Source organism: Chiloscyllium plagiosum, chromosome 28, assembly GCF_004010195.1.
Source record: "Chiloscyllium plagiosum isolate BGI_BamShark_2017 chromosome 28, ASM401019v2, whole genome shotgun sequence".
Classification (NCBI taxonomy): Eukaryota; Metazoa; Chordata; class Chondrichthyes; order Orectolobiformes; family Hemiscylliidae; genus Chiloscyllium; species Chiloscyllium plagiosum.
The window spans coordinates 27,839,364-27,852,185 of NC_057737.1; the positions used below are offsets into that span (position 1 = coordinate 27,839,364).

General features: G+C 38.3%; 1 protein-coding gene across 6 annotated transcripts in view; it reads left to right on the forward strand.

The window, feature by feature from the left end:
• Positions 1 to 11,063, forward strand: part of c28h11orf54 (chromosome 28 C11orf54 homolog) — a 30,031-nt gene extending 18,968 nt beyond the window's left edge. For 4 of the 6 annotated variants that reach the window (XM_043718588.1, XM_043718592.1, XM_043718593.1 and 1 more), the window contains 3 exons: positions 559 to 708; positions 2,526 to 2,639; positions 4,332 to 5,270. In XM_043718588.1, the coding sequence (XP_043574523.1) occupies positions 559 to 708; positions 2,526 to 2,639; positions 4,332 to 4,505 (438 nt within the window). In that variant the 3' untranslated portion in view covers positions 4,506 to 5,270. Of the gene's footprint in view, positions 1 to 558; positions 709 to 2,525; positions 2,640 to 4,331; positions 5,271 to 8,616; positions 8,657 to 10,440 lie in introns of those variants that run through there. The other 2 variants (XM_043718590.1, XM_043718589.1) reach the window with 2 other exon arrangements.
• The last annotated feature ends 1,759 nt before the right edge of the window (positions 11,064 to 12,822 follow it).

Consider the following 12,822-nt stretch of genomic DNA (forward strand, 5'->3'; position numbering starts at 1 on the left):
ACAAGGATGGAGCTGCTGTTGGTTGGTGTGCTGACCTCTAGTCATCACCAATACTCTGACCATTCCCTCCACCTTTCCAGTCTATGATTCCACCACCAAGCATCGGGCAGTTGTTTATAAAGAAGTCACGTGATAAAAGATCAAAGATCTCTAATATTAAACTATTTCCACACATACTGTCAGATCCGCTGATGATTTCCATTGTCTGTTTTTGTTTTAGGTTTACGTTTTCCATGGTATTTGAATTTTTGAACAGTATTTTCAAATATATTTCAATTCTGATACCATATTTTGCATCACATCTATAAATCTAGTTATTTTTTCTTTGCCTTTATGGTGGTCGATTTGGTATATCAACAAATTCTGACTGTTTTGGATGAAATTATGCTATCTGATATGTTAAAAAATAGATTTATGTATTTGAGGCTAATATTGCATGGTGCAATTTCAGTGCTAGTACCTAAAATATATTCCTGGATTCATTATAAAATGTGTCTACTGATTCTTCTGATGATTTTTGACTTGTGTTGTAAACAAATGAATATTGTCATAAACCAGGTTATTGAAGTAAGAAGCAGCAGAAGAACTGGACAGAGTAACTTTGTGAGCTGTATGAGGGAAACTCTTGAACAGCACTATGGAGATAAGTCTGTAGGAATGGGAGGGACATTCCTCATTCAAACAGGCAAAGCTAAACTTCATGTTATGGTGAGTCCCACATAGTTTTTTACATAGCACTGCGAACGCGTATAAGGTGGAGAAGTGTGTAGTTAGATATGAATATAGCAGTGACATTGAAATTATGGCTTCCTTTTCAAAATGTTAGCTTGGTGTGTGAACTTTTAATGGAAAATTGGGCGCAAGCTGCTCGTAGAAGGAACATCTACCCTTGAAGGTATACTGAAAAATATTTGTGAGTTCCTAGATAACCCTAGAGTTCATCATACCTCTTTCAACATACCTCTTTCATGTTGCTCTGGTTAATTAGAAAATTATACCCTCTAAAAGAAAGGTTAATGTTGAAACTCCTTTATTTTAGAGGTGAGTCTTTCAGCTCTTGGATTTTTGATTAAGTCATGATTCATTTGCATTATTTTTCTTAGCAGAGATGTTTCCCACTCATACACAGCATTAAAGTTTTATTGTTCTAAATGTATTGTTCATATTTATTGGTCAGTCTGACACACAAAACAGGTTTAGCAATTTCTGACTGCATGAGAAACAGATATCCAGTTTACAGATACCTTGGCTGAATAAGGAATACAAATTCTTTCTCCTTATGGACACAGCTTTACTCACTGAATTGAGAGAGATTCAGTGCAGGTTGGTAGAGCTGGTGTGCTGGGATACAGCTAAAGTTTGCTGTCTATGTTAATGTAACTTACCGGACCTGCTTTAGGCTGGCTGTCCAGCTTTGATCACACTTCCTGTTGGAGCAGTACTGTACCTGCAGCTGAGTAACTGGGTTACCCCTCCAGTATCCTGGTTCATTACTACCAGTATCTACAGTCATGTGCACTTGGCCTGCTTCTGATCTGGAATTACTGCATCAGTTGCAGGAGTTGATATCCATCAGCACGTGTCTCATCTTAGAACCACCTTGGCGCCAAAGATGAGCTGAGGTCTCTCCAGATTCCACTACACATGGGTCTCACTCAGTTATCAGACAGCCAGTGTTTACATCTGGGTCCAAAGGTAGAATGGGTGTCTGATAGTAATTTCTTTTCATTTTTGGTTGATCCACACATGTTTCCTATTCCAGAGAAAAGGAAGGTATAATTTCAGCTGCCTTAACATCAGTGAGTTGCTATTTCAGAGAGTAAATGAGAAAGCTGCTCATTGTTAATAACTTTGAATGCGTGAAGTATAAATTTCCAGTTCTTTGCCTGCCCATTTCTCAAACAGGGCCTTTTGTGCTCATAGCGTGACATGTATTGGACTAGTGGAGAATGTGCTGAGTTCTCATCAGGGTACCTTCAGGATGTATAGAATTATATCTTTTCAGGTGCCCATTCAGCAGATGTCTGTGACCTTGCCAATAAGACTTTTTCAAGTGCTACCAAGCTGCTGTGAAGATGTAGGTTACACATTTCTGAGAAAAACTAAATCTGTCACTTGTGAACTGGTGGCTTCAGTAAAGATTGACCTCTTTCTGGCCAGCAAGCCCTATTCCCCCAGGCTGGGGTGTGTCATGTTTAAGAAGGATCACCAATAATCATTGTTCTCAAATCTCAGATTGGAATAGTTACCAAGGCCTCGGAGAGACCCCACGATGTGTCCTGAATTCCCCCTGAACATAGGCTTGCTAAAATTGGGAGATATCCTTATGGTGTAGAAGTGCTGTGTCTAAATCTTAAACAAATAGAGAGATAGAGAGAGGAGCTTTGAGGGAAAATATTTTGTTTTCTTAATGAGTGGAAACTGTACTATTAAAGTCAGACACCTTTTTTCATTTTAGGTGACCTCTATTGCCATCATTGGTGTTTCTTTGATTATGAAGTTGTTCAGTTTCATTCTTTTTCTAGCCGGAGTTTTCTCCCTGTCCTCTAAACAGCAACGAGGCTGTAAACAATTGGCTGAAGTTCTTTGACATGAGTGCTCCTCTCATCTCCCAGTCAGTGTTTGTATCCCGTGATCTGGTAAGTATTAAAATCAGGGCCAACGTTTTTGGGAGCTTTTTAAGAGTAAAGATTAAATTGGATATTGAGCAACAACTTACATTTGTATCGGATGGATATTTTTTGAGGTTATTTTACTTTAAAGGTTTTTTTTTTGTTTAACTTAATGTGTCCTTCAATAAATGAATAGTGAGCCTTCTACTCTTAGCTATGGGACAGCCCTCTTTGCCAGGATGTGTTGGTGCATGTCTGGAGACGGTGGGCAGTTTGTTAAATTGAATGTTTGCTGCAGCGAATCTTCCTTCTGTTGAAAAGAGAATCTTTAACACCCAGTGACACAGATGGGCCCATTATGCTTCTCCCAAGGTATTTTTGGAAGTCTGTCAAGGTTGACAATGATTTCCGATGTTTAATGGAGATTGTGTCCTTTTGGAGTTCACATTGAGTTTGGTTAGGGGGATATTTGACAGGGTATATTTTTATTAAATGTACAGTCAACAGAAAGCCATGAATCTGAGAGGCGATTACTCTCACAAGCACCCTTTCCAATCAGTATGTACAGCACATAAGGTATGGCCAACGTTCTCAGTAAAATCAGGGAGATATTTCTTCACAGAAATCAACCTGCCAAGAACTCCTTGCAAAATTTTGAATTTATATTGAACTGTTTTTTGCAGCAGGGGATGTTGATTTCAGTGAGATGATGCTCTGGAGTTTGACACTGCCCTTCATAATAATATGAAGTAATTAGAATAGATGCAAAGTTTGCCATCAAAATGGCACTTGTACGTGTGCAGATAGGCTTGATGACATAATTTACCAGCGACAGATGTCCCTGAGCCAGAATTAATCTGTGCATGTGCAGTTGATGTCATGACGCTCCCATTTGTAATTTAAAAAAAAAAATTGATAAGATGAGCCAATATTTATTGCACATCCTGGTTTGCCCTTGAGAGGTGGTGGTGAGCTGCCTTCTTGAACATCTGCTGTGGGTAGACCCACTCGGCTGTCAGGGAGGGAGTTCTAGGATGTTGACCCAGCGACAATGAAATAACACCAACATACTTCCAAGTCTGAATGGTGGTAACGTCACACTAGCCCAGCACGTACAGATGGCCCTGAGGCCAAAGTTCCAGGAGTAGTGGTACAGGCCAGGGGACGTTTTCCCCTGTTTCACTGAAAACTTCAGGACTATCCTCCTGCAGCTACATGAATCACTGGAGCACCACCAGGTGAAGTTCCTGAGCCTCTTGCTCCACCTAGAGGTGACACCCCTAACAACACACAGCGTGATAATGGCCTTGTTTTTCGTGAACTGCACTTACACAACCTTAAATGCTTAAATTTGTTTTTACAAACACATGTTTGAATATATTTTGATCTTTCAACTTGCGGTCCATTTAGAGAGTGCATTAATCCATAAGTTTTCTGGCACCCTTCAATTTTTTGAGTGTATATTTTTAGAGATTAAAAACCTCAACTATCAAATCAGTGTTATATTAATTCATTACTGTTTCAATACATGTTGCTGTTTTCCTTTTACTTCTTAGGGTTGATAAAAATGAGAACATGTTGCCATTTCTCTCATTGTATTAAACCAAGGTGATTTGCAAAATTGTACTGTTGATTTTTCAATTTCCTGGAATGACAAGAATGACCTACCAACATGTTTACTGGGGTAAATTAATTTACTGACCTATTTTCTTTCACAAGGGATTTGACCTTCGATTGGAGCACACCCATTGTTTCAGCCATCATGGAGAAGGTGGACACTATCACTACGATACTACCCCAGACAATGTGGAATACCTGGGCTACTTTGTGCCAGCAGAATACCTTTACCGCATTGACCGTCCTGAGAAGACTCTCAAAATAGGACGGGATTAGTTACACATAATCACAGGTATTTGTGAAATTCCTGGATCCCTTTAAGGACTGTTAAAAACAGGACTTCACCCTGCACCATAGAGACATCAAAATTCAATGGTTGATAGACAGCAATGAAATCAATCTCATTGACCTTTGGTTGTATTGTGATGGCTCCTCATCCCAAACATTAAAGATTTTGGATGCCTCAAATTCTTAGGAGGTGAAAAGCCACAACAGAGGATGTTTTCTGCACAAAATACCATCTTATTTGGAAAATGACGACTATGATCAATTCACATATGTAATGCATCAGTGTTTGTTACCTTGTTCAACAATGACAGCAGATTGCTCTCTGGAGCTGTGAAACTAGCACACATCTACACGGCCAAAGTTTGAAACAGTTACATTATGAATTTGAGAGAGGGACTCTCCACCACAGAGAGACAATTCAAATACAAAAGCCTTGTAGCGTACTGGGAACCCCTTACTTTACAAGATCTCTTGTCTATCTAAATCATCAATTCATCTAAGAGATTGCAGACCTGCTAAGGAAGAGGCAGAAATAATTCCAGTTGAAAGTGTATTTTTGCTTTCTTCTCTATGTAATCTCTGTACATGTGTACGAGCTGGCACATTTTAGACCTATGGGGCACATGTGTGATAATAAATCATTTTTATTTTTAAATTTACAAAAGCTTGCTGCTGATGTCATTACACTGGGTCTACTCTCTTTAAAAGTAAGAAGTTAAAAATCACACAACACCAGGTTATAGTCCAACAGGTTTATTTGGAAGCACTGGCTTTCGGAGCGCTGCTCCTTCATCAGGTGGTTGCCTCAGGGCATCCTTGCTTGCAGCGTATGAGATAGACAGTGTTGGCTGAGTCACATGAGTACCTGCCATGTACATGGTGGGAGGTGTCCCCACATGTAATGGTGGTAATCCGCCGTGACAGGGTTGTATGGTGTTATTCTGAAAGTCAGGCAGTTTGCTACGAACAACGATCTGTTTGTCATTTGGTGGTTGTTTAAAGGCAAGTAGTGGAGGTGTGGGGAAGGTCTTGGCAAGATGCTCATCCTCATTGATAATGTGTTGCAGGCTGTGAAGAACATGGTGTAGTTTTTTGGCTTCTGCAGACCCTCTCTCACATGCTCACACATACACTACTGCACTCACACATGCACCCTCTCACAGACGTATACCCCTTTACATCCACACTCACACACATACACACTCTCTCAGAGACACTCATAACCCTCCCCCCACAAACACACACACATGCACACATACACATCTAAGTTTGTGGGATGAATTTGTACTTGCAGAATTACATTTTACTTTGATCAAAAACTGCATGAATCTATGTAAGATTCCGTAAATCCCTTTTTTAGATTAGAATCAGTCTGACCATTGGGGCACTGACAGTCTCACACAGGGCATCTCACACCTTCAATGCATTATCTGGGCCGACGTGACACCATGTCACTTGAGAATGTTACTTTTAAATGTTCTACGATTTACATATGAAAGAACTGAAACCAACATGGTCATTCTAAAAGATGAGAGACTTAACAAACAATCCTGGTCTTTTTCAATATGTAATTTCAGTTACATCACTCTGTAAACTTTTGCTATAAATTCTGTGTCTTATGATCTTATACTCCACAATCACCTGATAAAGGAACAGCGCACTGAAAGCGAGTGCTTCCAAATAAACCTGTTGGACTATAACCTGGCGTTGTGTGATTTTTAACTTTGTACACCCCAGTCCAACACCGGCACCTCCAAATCATGAAAGTAGGAAGACTGACTTACATCACCTTAAAAATACGTTGATCATGGAGAACAATAGCAAATGTAAATTCCGTTTGTGACAGTAACAGCTTCTAATTCCTTCAGTCATGCAATGAATACTGAAACATGAGTGCTGTCATTAGGATTTCACTAAAGTGTAATGATGAGTGTATTAAATTTCTCTACTATGTCAAATTGAATTGTGAAAATCAGTCAACAGTATAATTGCAGCATTTATCCCCTCTTAACTAGATTGTACTTGGAGAGAGTATTTTGAAATGTGTGGAAATTAGGTGAAATACAAGTGGTTTCAGGTCTATCGTCGATGTTGAAGAACTTGCATGAGTGAAGTATTTTTTTCTTTTAATCGTTTATTTGTGTTAAGCTTGATAATCGTTTTCTAATTTGTATTGTATAGTCTTCAGAATTGTATAGACAATTATTTTTGATTGTTTAGAATGAATGTGGGTTATCATTTCAAGTGTAAATTTGAGCTCATTTTATATGTATAGGTCAACATTAAGATCTAAAATTATTATTCAACTGTATAATGCTGCAGAATATCAAATGTTCATTAATGGAAGATTGCAATAATGAAGATCAACGATTTGGATTCTTTCGAGCAACTCACTTTTTAATATGTTACGTCTTCCAGTTAATTTGAAGAAGTGTTGGAAACTATGTTTTTTAAAGTCCAAAGATCTTAACTGAAGAAAACATTTATTACTGATTGTGTTAAAAATAGATAATAAAGTATTTTAGCTTCTATTTAACTTTCAAACAATGGTAAATAATTAGTTAACATTATCAAATTGCAGGGAAGTAGTTATGTGGTGGTAATTGCGTTTGATGATTAATCCAATTAACTGGAGCAATTCTCTGGATACATAGGCTAGATTTATATCCAGATTTGAATTGTGGTTCACAAAAAACTAATTATGATTGTCACAAAAACCTGATTCACTCACATCCTTTAGGGAAGGAAATCTACTGTCCTTATTTGGTCTGGCCTATAAGTGACTTTAGATATTGTGGTTCACTTTTAACCACCCTCTGAAATAGCCTAGCAAGCCATTCAGTTCAGGGACAGTCAGGGATGGGTATTATGTGCTGGCCTTGCCCACACTGCTTTAAGCAATTAAATATTTAAAAAAAAACATTTAAATTCTTATAATCGTGACCGCAGTTTGGAAACTGGACTATAGTTGATTACATTTTGGTGGAGATTACTGGCACAATTAAGGAATTGACAGTAGACTTTGCAAACTTGAAACGATGTCCCAGATGTTTGAAATGCTGGGTAATGGATTGCCAGTAAGATGTACTGGAAAATGTATATGAATTGTTTAAAGTAATGCATATAAAAGAAATAGAAGAGGAATGACAGTAAAATCACACCAGAAGATACAAATCTAATAAGTACACAATTTAAATTCCTACTGTGGTTAAAAAAAAACTACACACATTGAGCTTAATCATGATTTTAAAAAAGTGTTTTCGGTTTTTCCATGTTCTCAACATGTGTAGTATTTGATGAGGGGAGATCAGTAGATGTAAGCATTCATTTAAAAGCGCAATACTGTAGATGCTGGAAATCTGAAATAAAACAGAAAATGGTGGCGAAACTCAACAGGTCTGACAGCATCTGAGTAGAGAGAAACAGAGTTAATATTTCAAGTCCAACCTTCAACTGTTAATGTTAACCTTTCTCTCTCCACAGACACTGCCAGACCTGCTGAGTTTCTCCAGCATTCTCTGTCTTTGTTAATACCAGATGTAAACATTTCAATAAACTTGAGTTTGCTTTGAATTTGACAGAATTATTTCTGTTGTTGCTGTTTCTTTGTGAGAAAGCTAGGTTTTCTCCATCCAAGGAAAAACATATCCTGAATGAGAAGACCACTTAAGGTTGCACCAACTTTTGTTTTGCTTTTCCATTGATCAGTATACATCACCCTGACTTTTTAAAAACATTTACTCATGGGATGCAGGAATCACTGGCCAGGCCAACATTTATTGTTCTTCCCTCATTATCCAGAGAGCAGTTAATAGGCGAGAACATTGCTGTAGGTCTGGATTCAATACTGGCCAGATGGGGTAAGGATGGCAGATTTCCTTGCCTGAAGAACATGAGTAGCATACCAGTTAGTAGGGTTTTTATGACACTTGGCTGTGATTACATGGTCACAATTGGGCCAGCTTTTAATCCCAGACTTTTATTGAATTGAATTGCAATGGTGGGATTCTAACCCATTTGCCCAGATCATTAACCTGGCTTGGTGGTTCTGATGAAGAGTCACCCAACACAAAACATCAACTCTGCTTTCTGTTCATAGGTGCTGTCAGACATGGAAAAGCGCAGCATATGCCCGAAACGTTGATTCTCCTGCTCCTTGGATGCTGCCTCACCTGCTGCACTTTTAATGCAACAGCAGTGAAGAGAGAGTTCAAAAGGAGATGCAGGCATGGCAGTGATGTCACTGGATTGGCAATCCAACACTGAAATCATACAAAGAACTGTGGATGCTGGTGATCTGAAACAAAAGCAGAAATTACTGGAGGCAGCATCCCAAGGAGCAGGAGAATCGACGTTTCGGGCATATGCTGCGCTTTTCCAGGAACACATTTTTAAGCTCTGATCTCCAGCATCTGCAGTCCTCACTTTCTCCTCCGTGCTGTCAGACCTGCTGAGTTTCTCCAGTAATTTCTGCTTTTGTTTCAGATCACCAGCATCCACAGTTCTTTGTATGATTTCAGTGTTGGATTACCAATCCAGTGACATCACTGCCATGCCTGCATCTCCTTTTGAACTCTCCCTTCACTGCTGTTGTATTAAAATCCTGGATCTCTATTCTTGACAGCACTGTGGATGTACATACATTCCAAGAACTATGGTGGTTCAAGAGGGCAGTTCATCTCCACCTTCTCAAGCCTGGATTAGTACAATTCAAATTTGAATGTATCTTTAGTCCTGGAAAGATTAATTTCAAACTCTTCATAATTTTGGAAATGAAACTTAATGAATAAAAATTGCTTTTCAAATTTTATCCATTTATAAATGGACATTTTAGTTAGGATTGTCAGCCCATTTTAAAAAATACAATCGATTTTTTAAATGGTTTGTGCTAATACTTTGAGTATTTACTAAATCTCTCCTTTCTGCCATAATACTGTGGCTTTAAATATTATTCAGCATAGAGTGAAAAGGAATAAAGTGTAAAAAAGGCAACTTATTTACTTTTGCCTGTTTGCAAAAATTAAGCCAACCATTCCTATTGGCACGCCTGTTGATAATGGCCTTTTGACTAAAATAACAACACTGATTTAACACAGAATCAATTCCTTAAGGACTGAAGGTGTACAGAGAATGGGAGCATAAATCTTGCTAAGAGAAAAAAGATCAAAACTAGTTTACTTTTATCAAGCAAAATATTTCCTGTTTTGTATAGCACGCTGAAATTGTCAAATTACTAAGACTCCATGTTATTGAAAACCACACAGAGGCAGACTTGTAATTTATTGTTGTCAACAGTTGCCACTGTTACACTGGTTAACTGTTCCCATTCTCCATTGGGATTCCCTGGTGTGAGGGCGATCCACCTTTACTGAGTATTAGTGCACCACATGTATAAACAGAAAATGCTGACAAGCCAATAAATGCTTGACACAGAATGGGTGAACAGGTCTCTGTGTGAATTAGGAATCAGCAGAGTTCTGGATGAACTCAAGTTTATAGAGGGGAGAGGATAGAAATGTGAACACTAAAGCATTTGACTTGTCAAGTTAATAGAGCCAACAGAAAGGTGGATGAAGATTTCAGTAGCCAATGAGCTGGGACAGGTAACACAGCAGAGGTGCAATGCAACAGTTTCGATGTCAGACTGAATGTGGGATGAGAATTTGATTTCCGGTTTGATGCCGGATGCCAAGGTGGTGAGTATCTGATTCAGATTTGGACGAATGCACATGTTTAGGGAATGAAATTGGGAGGTGGTCTAAAGACAATGATTACAGCATTTGCAGTATTTAATTAGAGGAAATATCAGCTTATTCCAAGCTCGATATAGAGCATGTAGCTTGATCGATCGGATTCAGTTAAGCTGTAGGGAGGGCATCAGCTACAGAAGAGTTTGAAGTTATCTTTTCTGATGTTGTTGCAGGAGGCATATCACAGGTGGTGGAAGAAATGCCCATAGCATTACTTTTCTTTCATCGAAGGACTCTGTCCAAGAGGGGAATGCCTACCATTCATTCAACTTTGCAAGCAAGGGACCTATGCATAAAACTTGAAGTCATGATGGAATCTTGTGGCATGGCAGGCTTTAGAACTGTAAAGAACTCTATACCATTAAATACTGGTACAATTGCAGGAAAAATCAGAAGAAATCAGTTTGCAACTAGCCTGAAATATTTGGTCATTCTTGATGCTGAAACAATGTTGATCTGGGTGTGGTTGAGAGATAGGAGCTGGAGTGTCACACTCCAAAGTTGCAGGATTGGCATCAAATCAGAATTGCATGCTGATCGGCATCATGCTGTGCTTACTCTGCACATTTCTGGGAGATGCACTCTGCATCTGTTAATAATCTCACCAGGATGGCATGACTTAAAGCAGATGTGCATGCATCATCGAAGACCTCGATATTGCATAGCGTCAAAAAATGGGCATTAGGCAGGGAATTATGCAACCATAGTGTTCAGAATTGTAGAGAGTAATACTGTTTCAGGTGACCCTTTATGCTTAAGGGTGGCACGGTGGCACAGTAGTTAGCACTGCTGCCTCACAGCGCTAGAGACCCGGGTTCAATTCCCGCCTCAGGCGACCGACTGTGTGGAGTTTGCATGTTCTCCCCATGTCTGTGTGGGTTTCCTCCGGGTGCTCCGGTTTCCTCTCACAGTCCAAAGATGTGCAGGTAAGGTGAATTGGCCATGCTAAATTGTCCGTAGTGTTAGGTAAGGGGTAAATGTAGGGGTATGGGTGGGTTGCGCTTCGGCGGGTCGGTGTGGACTTGTTGGGCCAAAGGGCCTGTTTCCATACTGTAATGTAATGTAAAAAGTCTTTGCTATTTTACAGTTAGTCATGCAGAATGTAAATTTGAAAGCAAAAGTTTTGAATTAAATATATGATCCTTTCCATTCAGTATTAATTAACATGGAATAATGCAAGTCAAATTTTATGTGAAATTGTAAATCTGACCGACGGGCTTATACAATTGATGTTGCAATGGTCCTGTGATAATTGCATTAACATCAAACAAATATCATTTGAAATCCATACATAGCTTATAAAAATGCAAAACATTTAGTTGCATGACAAAATCTGACCTGATGGTAAGTGAGCAGGTGTTTAGAGAATCTGATACTATTGTAGCAGTTTTATGAGCTTAAATAGCAACAATGCAGCATTTAAAGGACACCAAATTGGTAGGCTTTTGCCTTCGAGATTTTGAAAAATTTAATTACTAACTGCTTCTCAAAACTTGTAAGATGGTCTAAAGTTTAAACTCTAGTCCATGCATACCTGATGAGGAGTTATCACATGGAATAATTCTCAATATATCGTTGGATTGCAAATTACAAATAATATATACAAAAGTAAATTGTAATACCAAGAAACTTGTAACATAAGAAAACATTTAAATGATGTCCTGTTTGGAGTTTTAAATAAACTTTAAAAGAAACAAAGACACATACAAGTATTAGTGCAGGTGTTCAAAAGCTTGGTCTGAGTGAGGGTTTAGGGAGCATCTTAAAGGAGAGGCAGAGAGTTATAAAGACTTAAGGAGGAAATTTCAGTGCAAAGAGACTGAGGCTGCTAAAGACAATGGCGATGTGGTTAAAAGCAAGGATGAACAAGGAGCAAGAATTGTTTGAACTCTGATATCTCAGAGGACAGTCTGCATGAGGTTATACACATACAGGGAAGTGAGGGAACAGGAATTTTAAAAAAGACAGACAAATATTTTAAAATCAAGGCATTTTAGAGTTAATAAAATTTATATCAAGTGAAGATTTAATTGATTTGAAGTGGCAGTTATCTACTCCAGTATCTTTGTCTCCCATTCCTATTTTGTTCTTCATATAATTCAACAAAGTTGATCAAGCATAACCTTTTAAATACAGCGTTGACTATATTTTCTGTTTTCTAGTCTTTTTCTCCATAATAACTTCCAGTAAAATTGTCATCATCTTTTCAACCACTGACATTAAGCTCACTATACAGTTCTCTGAATTTGATCTGTCTCCCTTTGTAAATGGAGGAATGATACGAGCTGTACTATGTACTATATCATTTTGTAATGAACTTTTTATAAATTTATGATAATATCTCAGCTATCTTTTTTATAGTTCTAGCATGCGTGATTGTGATCCTAATGACAATCACGCCTATTAAAAGTTAGTATAAAATACTAATTCACTTATAAAATTGCCAACTTTTTTAATATTAATAACATTCTATACAGAACCTTGTCTTGGGAAGAACCATAAAGAAAAGAGAAGAAAATGTTGAATGGTTTTAGATTAGATTAGATTCCCCACAG